Source organism: Ochotona curzoniae, unplaced genomic scaffold, assembly GCF_017591425.1.
Source record: "Ochotona curzoniae isolate NIBS_2020 unplaced genomic scaffold, NIBS_Ocur_1.0 contig_3498, whole genome shotgun sequence".
NCBI classification, from domain to species: Eukaryota; Metazoa; Chordata; class Mammalia; order Lagomorpha; family Ochotonidae; genus Ochotona; species Ochotona curzoniae.
Window position 1 is genome coordinate 41,072,053 of NW_024465885.1, and position 13,051 is coordinate 41,085,103.

The 13,051-nt window shown below is 38.8% G+C and overlaps 2 protein-coding genes across 2 annotated transcripts; both read right to left on the reverse strand.

The window, feature by feature from the left end:
- Positions 1-433: 433 nt before the first annotated feature.
- On the reverse strand, positions 434-1,078 carry LOC121156889 (keratin-associated protein 26-1-like). The gene has a single exon (XM_040980872.1). The coding sequence runs from the start codon at positions 1,076-1,078 to the stop codon at positions 434-436; it is 645 nt and encodes a 214-aa protein (XP_040836806.1).
- Positions 1,079-9,977: 8,899 nt separating this feature from the next.
- On the reverse strand, positions 9,978-10,622 carry LOC121156890 (keratin-associated protein 26-1-like). The gene has a single exon (XM_040980873.1). The coding sequence runs from the start codon at positions 10,620-10,622 to the stop codon at positions 9,978-9,980; it is 645 nt and encodes a 214-aa protein (XP_040836807.1).
- Positions 10,623-13,051: the final 2,429 nt, after the last annotated feature.

Here is a 13,051-nt window from a genome sequence, read left to right on the forward strand (position 1 = left end):
CAAAGAATCAAAGGACTACAAGGCAGCTTGAGGAATGATAACATCAAACAATTTCTCAATGCCCAGGAAGAGCATATGCTTGGGTAGCATATCCATCTATTTACCAAAACTCCTGAGAAGTTTTGCATGATCCTTTGTGTGTCCAAATGCAGAAATAAGAGACAAACGAGTGAATCAGATGCTTAGTTTTGACTTTTATTATAGCATGAACCAAATACATTCTTCCCACACCAGGGCAACACTGAAAAACATTGCAGATTTGGTTTTTTTTAATGCCAAGCAAAGAGGAAAGTGTGGAAGTAGCAGCTCCTGTTTAGGTCAGGAACAGGCAGAACAGGCAACTGAAATTCAGGCACTACCAAGAAAGCAGCAAAAAGTCCATTGGAATTTTCATCCTGCATCTCCAGCATGCTCACTGGCTAGAACAAGAAAGCTACTGGCATCCCTGGGCAGAGCAAGATGGACGGCAAGTGCCACACACATGGGTCACAGGTTGGCAACCACCGGATGGAGGCTGCAGAGGCCTTGGGCTACTGGATACCACATGCACCACTTGAGGACCACAGGTCACAGAACCTCCTGGCTGGCATCCAAACGTGAAGATGCTCTGAGGCCGGCTGCTGGTGGGCAGATAGGTCACTGGGCGGTAGACACTGGGCCCACAGCTTATGGGCTGGCAGTTGGTAAGCAGAGAGCTCTGTGGACGGCAGCTGCTGGACACATAACTCAGAGGCTTACAGGATACCGGCAGGCAGGAGCTGGAGATGATGGAAGATACAGGGACAAAACTGGTGCCTTGGCTCGGTCTGGACACATAGTACACAGTGGAAGAACCCCCAGAGGTCGCACAGTTGCTGGGCACACAGTTGAGTGGCTGGCAGCTGGTGGATTCCATGCAGGTCTCTTGGCAGTTGTCAGAGAGCCAGGCCTGGTCTTGACCACTGCTGGGTACATAGAGGACATCTCCGCAGCTCCCATTGGTAGAGCAGAGGGCCACAGATGGTGAGGCAGGGATGTGGCAAGAGTTCCTGAGGGACCCTGAACCACAGTTTGCAGAGCAGTAGTTCTGGCAAGACATAGTGAGGTTTTGGAGAGCAAGCTGGGCTTGTGGAGACAGATGAAACCAACTTTCGTACTGACCCTCACTTGGATGGGCCCCTTATATATCCGTGGAGGTGGTGGATTAGCAAACAGACTCTTCCTGCTGTCTGCATGGTACTGTCTGGGAACTTGTCATTAGAGTCCAGGAAGTTGGGCTCCCAGTTCCCATAAAATGGGCAGTTCCTAATGGTGCCTTTGATTGATTAAGTGTTTTGAGAATCCAGTATGACTTTATGTTAAAGAATCTCTTCTGAAGATTATTCAACATAAAGAAGTCACTTGGAAGCGTGAGTTTATTGCAGTCAAAATTTCCAATGTACAAACATGCTTAAATTCTCTCAGAACTCTTCCAAAATCACATCAGACAGTATTGTACTTTGTCAAAATTTCTCCCTTTGAGACATTCTTTTTTTTTGTACTAAAATTGATTCACTTGGAACCAAATTTGATGCCAGAGGAACAGATAATTTTTTAATGATAACATATGCCTAGGAAAGTTTCTCCAACCAAGCTCTACCACATATCAATAATTTGATTTGTTTTGCAACCTTATCATATCAAAGTACCCCTTTCCCCATCATTTTAGTAACTGTAACACATAAGAAAAAGACTTAAACTGAAAGTCTAGTATACTCTTTAAGACATTAACTATAGATAACAATGTTGGGTTCTATTAATGCTATGGATACAAGGAAGACACTATGAAAATCCATGTAGAACTCCCTAAAGGTAGTTGGACAGAAAGACAATTTTCAAAATTACTATAGACGTATGTATCTCGTGACTGGCAACTGAAATCTATACTTCCTGCAATGTAGATAATGTAAAGATTCAGAGGCAGCACTGTTCTGCCTGCATTGGTTCTTATATCCATTTCAATAATATCAGTTTCTAAATCATCTTACAGTTTACGGTTCAGTTGAGTGATGACATCAGCATACACATATAATTTTCCTTAGTTTGAGTGCTTTGAAACATATTTGAGGACTTCAACTATGTTAGATATTGCTTATATGATGTGTAATAGTGATTTACTACAATCACCCTTCTCTGTTTTTCATGCTGATATATCCAGTAGCAACAGTAGTTTTTTTTTTTTTTCAAAGATTTACTAATATTTATTGGAAAGTCAGATTTACACTGAGAAGGAGAAACAGAGCGATAGATATTCCATCCTCTGGTTCACTGCCAGGTGCATTGTTCCAAGACTTAGAATGATCCTCGACTGCTTTCCCGGGTCATAGGATGGAAACTAGAAGGAAGTGAAGCAGCCACGATATGAAATGGTGCCCTTATGGGATCCCAGCACATGCAAGGTGAGGACTTCAGTGAAGACTTCCACACTGACCCTGCAATAGCTCTTTGGATGGGAATTTGAGCTAGCTGATGGGCAAATTCCAATAGCTCTGGATCAAAGTTCAATTTGTATCACAGCACTTATGCTTTGTGTCAATGGATACTTCCACACATGTCAAATGCCTGTCTGTCTTGAGGATAAGTTTTGGTATAGATTATTGCTTTTCTATGAGGCAATGTATGACAATTTTATCTTAGATGTACAGCACTGAACATAAAGTGATATGTTCCATGAAGTAATGTACTGATGTGCTGGTTGTTTGCTGTTCTAGGTCAGAGGATACTATGCTTTGGTAATTCATGCCTGACCTGTTTGAAGGGTTCTCCTCACTCCATCTCCTACTTCCAGAACTTCATTACCGGGTTTTGTTTCTGCACAGCTTCTAGAGTCTTCTTGCAAAACCCTAGATACATCCCTCAATATTGGTAGTAATAGGTACAGCCATGCTTAGCTTAATACTTATCAGGTTTATGTGCTGAAGCTCGTTATGTCTGCTTTCCTCTACCGCTGGCTGGAGTGCAAGCTCTGTATCATCAGCATTTCGCTGCACCTTGCTGTGTAAGGTCTGTGTTTCTCTGTGTCCATCCTACATGTCCAGGAATGTTTTTCCATGGAAAAGTACACGGGAGTTAGTGCCCATTTAGTGCCTATTCTGTGATGGTGTGCTGTGGTGCTTATCTATGTATCATTACTTTTTCATTACAATTCTAATAGTAAATCAGACATTTCAAATACACATATAAAGAAACAGATATATACACGAACATTTTTCAAAAAGTCTTTTAGACCTCCAAAAGCATTTTCCAGTTTAGAGTAACATATTAAATAGCATGGTGTTGCTAACATTCTTAATAACTATATCTTCCAAGGTTGATTACATATGTGCTATTAGGTCATGATCAATATGATTTTATGGAACAATTGTGACACAGATAATATCTTCCTATTCGTCACCAGGATGAGGATTTATAGATGTGTAATAATAAGGTTAATGTAAAACATTATATAAGAACATTTTTTTAATGCAATGACATCCTTAATGAATTTCAGAGAATAAATTTAGATCTAATTTCTTTCATTTCATTTTTAAAAATGTTTTCAATAAAGATATGCATGTCAAATATGCATATTTGTGTATATCACAGTTATAACTCTATGATAATTTTTCTATCCCCCTTTCTTCTCCTCAATACACATCGTTTATTTATTTCATTTTTATTATTTATGCTTGCATAGATATAATCTCTGTCTCATAGCACTCCAGAAAGCTCTTGTGTGTGTGCTTGTGTTTGTGTGTGTATGTAACAATGTAGATATATTCAATAGATTTCATAAAGTGACATAATTTGAATTTATTTTGAGGAATAATGCGTATTGAACGGATGTTATTTCATAGTCATGTTGTCACGAAGATGACTGTAATCACCGCAGGGCAACACTCATGAGCAGATCTTTGGAAGAACAGGCTGTGTGAGCCCAGACAGAGGACGGAAGGAGCACCCTGGGTCATCTTCTGCATGTAACCACCTTTCAGCACAGAAACTCTTCTCTTGCCTTTGCTGGAGGGAGGACTCTAACCCCTAATTTGCCTTTCATTTATCAAAAATAAAATCTGATGAGCATTTCAACAACATACGTATGCTAAGAAAATATTTTGTACAGAAATAAAAAGTGGAAATGAATAAAAAGTCCTTATTTTGGATAGCCAAGGTAGAAAATATTATAACAACTTACTTATACTAACAACAGCACATCTTTCACGCATCTAGCACACAGAAATTGTTACTATCAAGAATTTTGAAAACATCATATAAGACACTGACTTTGGTAGGAAGACAAAATCTTTTTCTGCTCCAGACTCATCTTGTCCTGTGTGTGATAAGACAGGTGCACAAGTTCAAACCAACGCTCACCATTTTAACACTGTGCAAGAAAGGGAAAAGCTAGATTGCTAACTTTACCTAAATATTGACATAGGAAAAGAATTTTCAAGGATAAATGGAAATAACTAGGTGTTTGTAGTAAAGAAAAACATTTCAATAGAAGGGAAAATATAAAACGTATAAAGCAGAACACCTGACACAACAGTCTCAGTGTGCTAAGCTATAGTAACAGCTCACATATTGGGTAGCACTCAGTCATTGAGGAATTCGTTAAGATATTATTCTAAAAGCCTTGCCAGACAGCAATTGATTCTGAAATGAGAGTGCTGGAATTAAATATTAGCATAAACTGGATAATGACAGAAATTTCCTACCTTGACTGTCCAAAATGATGACTTTTTATTCATTTCCTATTTTTTGGCTCTCTGTACAGTTTCAAATTAAATTTTTTTCTTCACTGATGAATTTGTTCCTGCCACATTTGAATCCTTACTCCTGCTTTTTAAACCTATTTTTTATACATTTTGCCTGAAAACTCTGTTCATGTACACCAGTAAAAGTAACTTCATCAAATGATTCTCTCGCTCAAAATTGTCAGTGATTTTGCTTTGTTTATAACAGATTCCATTTGTTAAATACATGATTGGCTTTCCTTTGCTTTCCAAGCATAATTTTGTTTTATATTTGACTTTCCATGTTCCAATTGAACCATGTGTGTTTATTTTTTGGCCAACTCCTCTCTTATCTACCCAACCTTTATTTGTCAAATATTTGACATTTTTATCCATTCTTTAAATTTCATTTAGATCAGGTCTGCATTGTTCATTCTTTAGATCATTATATAAACCTAAAACTTTCCAGACTTTAAGTCGTGCAATGATCATCATGCGTTTTCCCCTTGTGTGTTGGACCCTCTGTGTCTGCCTGTAGCTCTCACTCTCACATACGTACACTCAAAATCTTGCTTATGAAACAAAATGTTATTTTCCTGTGTGTCTACTTTTCCAACTGTTCAATAGAGTTGCTGTGGACAGAATGCACTTCTTTCTAATCATAGAGAAGCACAGTTATGTGTGTTTTACATATATTAGCTAAGTTTATCCTCACAACCATACCTTCATTCAGGTGAGTGAGATCGCTGCTTTCCATAGAGATGAGAAAATAGCCCATCCTTAATAAGAATTCCTTTGTATCTGCCTAACATTACAGAGAGCTTAAAATAATACTTTGATTCTGGGAGGGGAGAGTGGAACTTGACATTTAGTTTACCAAATCAGCTTACACACTTTTCCTACCATCTCTCCATTTTTACCAAAAATAAATCAAATTTTCTAAATGCATGAAACTTCCAAGATTGATACAGTATTACGTATGAGTCTATTTTGATGAAAAACTGGAAATTCAGGCAGTTTAAATATATATATGTATGTGTGTGTGTGTGTGTGTGTGTGTGTGTGTGTATTACTGGTATATGTTTGGAGGTCCCTGGGATAAAAGAATATGAGAATGGAGGAAATTCGTGTATGCTTCACACTCCGTCAAATGCCATTGCTTCTCATTTTCATATCTCTAAATAACAATCACCATTGTGTGGCTCAGCAGAAACACCTAATGCTTGAATGAACGTCAATGTAGCCAAAATCTATTGAGACAAGCAGGCTGGATATCATGTTGGATACCATGTGTCAGACACTGAGATTCAGTCAGGAAATATGTATTCCCTGATCACCAATTTGGAGTTCTGAGTCTCTCACTGTTGAGCTCTCACCTCTTTGTAGCAATGTTGATACTCCACAGCACTGTGTTAAAACAAGTCTTCACCATTTTGTTTCCAATCCAACTACCTGCAAACATGCTGAGAAGGCAACAGAAGGGAGCTTGAGTACTGGAACCTCTGCCTCCTTGGTGCACTGGCAGGATGCAATTCCTGACTCCTGATTTGAGTCTAGCTGGGGAATGAGCCATCAGGTACAAGAAAGAAAACTCACCCTCTCTACTCTCACCCCACTTCTCTGTTACTTGGCCTCTCAGATAAGTAAATCCATACTTCAACATTATATAATAAAAATAGTGATGGAGCTGTGTCTCATTTTAGACCTTGAACTTTTTATTCTCTAACAAATATTTTAAATCCCCTTTGTTTGTTTGTTTATAATTTATTTATTTGTGATGATTTTTACATAGATGACTAGAGTCAAAGTATCAAGAGCTACAGGAAAGTGGGTGAGACCATTGTTTCCACATTGCCTTTGTTTTCCTTTCTGCCTCTGGTGGAAGGGAGGAGACAAGTGGAGAAGCCACACCCAACCTCCCAAATGCCTCTGTACCCTGTACTGGGGGACAGCCACCTGTTGCCATCCCAAAGTCCCCATTGTGGGCCAAGCTCCAAGGTTCCTGCTCAAGATGTTTTGTTAGTTTCACAGTGATGAATTTCTACTGATTTTGCTGCTAAAAGCATGATGAAAATTTTTCCAGAATCAATTGATTGACATTGTTCACCTTAGAGTCTCTGTTTGTCCAGATATTTAATGCCAATACTTGGTTGCAATAGTTATCAATTTGTTCTGTCCTCTGTCCTCTGTTATGATAAATGTGTTGTCTGCAATCTCCAATGTACTGCCATATCCCCCACTTGCACCTGGATATGCCGTCCACTGCTCTAAGCCACTGAGAATGCCCAGCTCTGACACAGGCACTCCACTATCCAACCATGGAAGCTGCAATTCTCTCCATGGTTGCGTTGTGAGTCCAGCAATTCCATTGAAGAGATCCTCCCAAAATTTCATCTGAGGTGATCCCAGACCCATTTCTGGTATGAAACAGTCTGTTGCACACACTGGTAGTTGCAATTGCTGTGGCAGTTCTGTTTCCACTCCTGTCTTCCTTGCAAACCAGTGGATGTTTGATCACAGCCAGATCCTGCCCACTGCACGCTAGGCCCTCACGCAAACCAGTGTGAGCTACAGCCTCTTCGGAACAATCGGCAATACCCCTACCAGTCCTGCCCCCTGCCCTGGTTCCTGTGCTTATCAGTTACTTATTTTAAATGTAAAAGACAATTTTTCACTTAGACATGTCAATTTACATATTCTTTGGATATCCATTTTGTTGAATTTTTGTATCTTGTATAATGCATTTGTACAATACAACAATTTTAAATTTGTTCAAGCATCAGTGATTAAACTGAAACAATTATAATTGAGTATATTTAAATTGTACCATGCAATGATTTATACACAATATATATCCAGGGTTTAATAATTGTCACAATAAACAAAATTAACATTATGATTATTTTACATGAGTACTACTATTTATTTCTTCCTCACAAGGGGTGTGTATATGTGTGTGTTTGTGTGTGTGTGTGTTTGTGTGTGATTAGAACAGGTAAACGTTACTTCTTTGGAAACTTGCAATGTGTATGTAAAATAATATTAATTGTAGTCACTATATCCATAAATTATATCCATAGAATTAGTCCTCTGTATAACCCACATGTTAAAACTTTTGCCAATGTAAGCCATTTGAACATGCCTGGTCATTGCCAACCACCACCACATTATATGCTTGTGTGAGACAAACTAATCTAGGTTTTACTAATAAATATATTTATGCAAATCTGTTTTCCTCTTCAGAGTTTATTCCAATAAATGCATATGTACCCATGTTGTCATGGGATGGATTATTTTTCTAAGGAATATCACGATGCTATGTTACAAGGGATAACATTCGTATTTAAATCTATATGTTAATATTATCTACATGAATATATGTTACATATGTTCATAATGAATAGAATCTACATATTTCCGACAGCTTACTAATGCCGACTACTTCTGCTTGTATCTCTGGATCATTTCTTTGTTTAGAAAAGGTCTACTTAATTTGCTTATCTTCAAATTGCTTCTTTCATTCTTCTTTCTATCAAGTCGTATGCATTCTTTATATGTTTAGATATTAAATTCCCAGCACAAAAGTGGTTTCAAGTATTTTTTCATGTGAGTTCTTTTCTCATTCTGTAAAATGTTTGCATTGCAGATGTTTTTCCCTTTGTTGCACACCCACAGTGTGTGTTCTCTTTTTGTTTACTCTGCTTTGCGTCTGTTCTAAGAATTCATGGCTGACTTGGATATTGTGTTCACCCTGTTCTAATTTTTTGTTGTTCTCTATTGGCTTGGTTTCTGTTCTGATTTTCCCTCTTAACTTCCTTCTGCCGACACTAGACATAGTGTATTATTTCTTCTTTTATAACAATTTAAACATTTCTGGTTTTATAACATAAGGTGGTTTAACATTTTTCTATTATTATTTGTGTGTCTATAGCTTTAGACTTCTTTAAACTGCTTTTAGTCATTATAATTTTCTTTTTTTAATATTTATTTTTTGGAAAGTCAGATATAGAGAGAGGAGGAGAGACAGAGAGGAAGATATTCCATCAGATGATTCACTCCCCAAGTGAGCGCAATGGCCGATGCTATGCCAATCCAAAGCCAGGATCCAGGAACTTCTTCCAGGTCTCCAAAACGGGTGCAGGGTCCCAAAGCATTGGGCCGTCCTCGACTGCTTTCCCAGGCCGCAAGCAGGGAGCTAGATGGGATTTGGAGCTGCCGGGATTAGAACCGGCATCCCTATGGGATCCCGGGCACGTTCAAATCGAGGAGTTTAGCTGCTAGGCCACATAGATGGGCCCTGGTCATTATAATTTTTCACATTGCCCTATTATTTGTTGTCTCAGGATTTTTTTCTAAATTAAAAATCTGTGTCCGTTGATTCCGCCCCTGTTCAAGAGTGTTTTGTTTAATTTTAACATGTTTTTGAATGTTCTCATTTTTTTTTGTGATTAATCATTTCCACAATTATAGGCAATTATACTTGATATTTTTAAATTGGTTACAGCTTTCTTTGTGGACAAATATGAACCTAACCGGAAAGTTGTTCTAGGAGTGGCTCTATTTCTCTTTGCTGGATTGTTCTACATACAATGGGACTTGAAACATTTTCATTAGAAAGGGAATGAAAGAAAAAAGTTAAAAATGCCTTTAGTAGAAGCAAGTTTAAGATTTCTCTGAGTAAACAAATCAGCCTAATTACAGTAAACCACAAGACTGAAAATGCAAGTATGTCAGTGCTCCTTTAGTAGATTTTGTAATAAAAACAGTGAACACGAGTTAAACACATGCTAACATTAGAATTAAAAAAAATCATGAGTAGTGAAAGAGTATGGTATGGTATAGGCCTACGAATCATTATTAAAACATTCCAAAATTCCCTTTAATTGAAAAAAAAATTAATGACAGAAAAAGCTGCATGAGTTCGTGATGATTTCACACAGGCTTTTATTTTTTTTTCTTGAGAAATTGATTTTGACCATTACATTAATAAATGAAAGACAACGAGTGAATCAGATGCTTAGTTTTGACTTTTATTATAGCGTGAATCAAATACATGCTTCCCACACCAGGGCAACACTGAAAAACATTGCAGATTTGGTTTTTTTTAATGCCAAGCAAAGAGGAAAGTGTGGAAGTAGCAGCTCCTGTTTAGGTCAGGAACAGGCAGAACAGGCAACTGAAATTCAGGCACTACCAAGAAAGCAGCAAAAAGTCCATTGGAATCTTCATCGTGCATCTCCACAGCTACTGGCATCCCTGGGCAGAGCAAGATGGACGGCAAGTGCCACACACATGGGTCACAGGTTGGCAACCACCGGATGGAGGCTGCAGAGGCCTTGGGCTACTGGATACCACATGCACCACTTGAGGACCACAGGTCACAGAACCTCCTGGCTGGCATCCAAACGTGAAGAGGCTCTGAGGTCGGCTGCTGGTGGGCAGACAGGTCACTGGGCGGTAGACACTGGGCCCACAGCTTATGGGCTGGCAGTTGGTAAGCAGAGAGCTCTGTGGACGGCAGCTGCTGGACACATAACTCAGAGGCTTACAGGATACCGGCAGGCAGGAGCTGGAGATGATGGAAGATACAGGGACAAAACTGGTGCCTTGGCTCGGTCTGGACACATAGTACACAGTGGAAGAACCCCCAGAGGTCGCACAGTTGCTGGGCACACAGTTGAGTGGCTGGCAGCTGGTGGATTCCATGCAGGTCTCTTGGCAGTTGTCAGAGAGCCAGGCCTGGTCTTGACCACTGCTGGGTACATAGAGGACATCTCCGCAGCTCCCATTGGTAGAGCAGAGGGCCACAGATGGTGAGGCAGGGATGTGGCAAGAGTTCCTGAGGGACCCTGAACCACAGTTTGCAGAGCAGTAGTTCTGGCAAGACATAGTGAGGTTTTGGAGAGCAAGCTGGGCTTGTGGAGACAGATGAAACCAACTTTCGTACTGACCCTCACTTGGATGGGCCCCTTATATATCCGTGGAGGTGGTGGATTAGCAAACAGACTCTTCCTGCTGTCTGCATGGTACTGTCTGGGAACTTGTCATTAGAGTCCAGGAAGTTGGGCTCCCAGTTCCCATAAAATGGCTGTTCCTAATGATGTCTTTGATTGATTAAGTGTTTTGAGAATCCAGTATGACTTTATGTTAAAGAATCTCTTCTGAAATGATCCAGCCCAAGATACTTGGAAGTGTGAGTTTATTGCAGTCAAAATTTCCAATGTACAAACATGCTTAAATTCTCTGAGAACTCTTCCAAAATCACATCAGACAGTATTGTACTTTGTCAAAATTTCTCCCTTTGAGACATTCTTTTTATTTTGTACTAAAATTGATTCACTTGGAACCAAATTTGATGTCAGAGGAACAGATAATTTTTTAATGATAACATATGCCTAGGAAAGTTTCTCCAACCAAGCTCTACCACATATCAATAATTTGATTTGTATTGCAACCTTATCATATCAAAGTACCCCTTTCCCCATCATTTTAGTAACTGTAATACATAAGAAAAAGACTTAAACTGAAAGTCTTGCATACTCTTTAAGACATTAACTATAGATAACAATGTTGGGTTCTATTAATGCTATGGATGCAAGGAAGACACTATGAAAATCCATGTAGAACTCCCTAAAGGTAGTTGGACAGAAAGACATTTTCAAAATTACTATAGACGTATGTATCTCGTGACTGGCAACTGAAATCTATACTTCCTGCAATGTAGATAATGTAAAGATTCAGAAGCAGCACTGTTCTGCCTGCATTGGTTCTTATATCCATTTCAATAATATCAGTTTCTAAATCATCTTACAGTTTACGGTTCAGTTGAGTGATGACATCAGCATACACATATAATTTTCCTTAGTTTGAGTGCTTTGAAACATATTTGAGGACTTCAACTATGTTAGATATTGCTTATATGATGTGTAATAGTGATTTACTACAATCACCCTTCTCTGTTTTTCATGCTGATATATCCAGTAGCAACAGTAGTTTTTTTTTTTTTTCAAAGATTTACTAATATTTATTGGAAAGTCAGATTTACACTGAGAAGGAGAAACAGAGCGATAGATATTCCATCCTCTGGTTCACTGCCAGGTGCATTGTTCCAAGACTTAGAATGATCCTCGACTGCTTTCCCGGGTCATAGGATGGAAACTAGAAGGAAGTGAAGCAGCCACGATATGAAATGGTGCCCATATGGGATCCCAGCACATGCAAGGTGAGGACTTCAGTGAAGACTTCCACACTGACTCTGCAATAGCTCTTTGGATGGGAATTTGAGCTAGCTGATGGGCAAATTCCAATAGCTCTGGATCAAAATTAAATTTGTATCACAGCACTTATGCTTTGTGTCAATGGATACTTCCACACATGTCAAATGCCTGTCTGTCTTGAGGATAAGTTTTGGTATAGATTATTGCTTTTCTATGAGGCAATGTATGACAATTTTATCTTAGATGTACAGCACTGAACATAAAGTGATATGTTCCATGCAGTAATGTACTGATGTGCTGGTTGTTTGCTATTCTAGGTCAGAGGATACTATGCTTTGGTAATTCATGCCTGACCTGTTTGAAGGGTTCTCCTCACTCCATCTCCTACTTCCAGAACTTCATTACCGGGTTTTGTTTCTGCACAGCTTCTAGAGTCTTCTTGCAAAACCCTAGATACATCCCTCAATATTGGTAGTAATAGGTACAGCCATGCTTAGCTTAATACTTATCAGGTTTATGTGCTGAAGCTCGTTATGTCTGCTTTCCTCTACCGCTGGCTGGAGTGCAAGCTCTGTATCATCAGCATTTCGCTGCACCTTGCTGTGTAAGGTCTGTGTTTCTCTGTGTCCATCCTACATGTCCAGGAATGTTTTTCCATGGAAAAGTACACGGGAGTTAGTGCCCATTTAGTGCCTATTCTGTGATGGTGCGCTGTGGTGCCTATCTATGTATGGTTACTTTTTCATTACAATTCTAATAGTAAATCAGACATTTCAAATACACATATAAAGAAACAGATATATACACGAACATTTTTCAAAAAGTCTTTTAGACCTCCAAAAGCATTTTCCAGTTTAGAGTAACATATTAAATAGCATGGTGTTGCTAACATTTTTTTAATAACTATACCTTCCTAGGCTGATTACATATGTGCTATTAGGTCATGATCAATATGATTTTATGGAACAATTGCAACACAGATATCTTCCTATTTGTCACCAGCATGAGGATTTATAGATGTGTAATAATAAGGTTAATGTAAAACATTATACAAGAACATTTTTAATGCAGTGACATCCTTAATGAATTCCAGAGAATAAA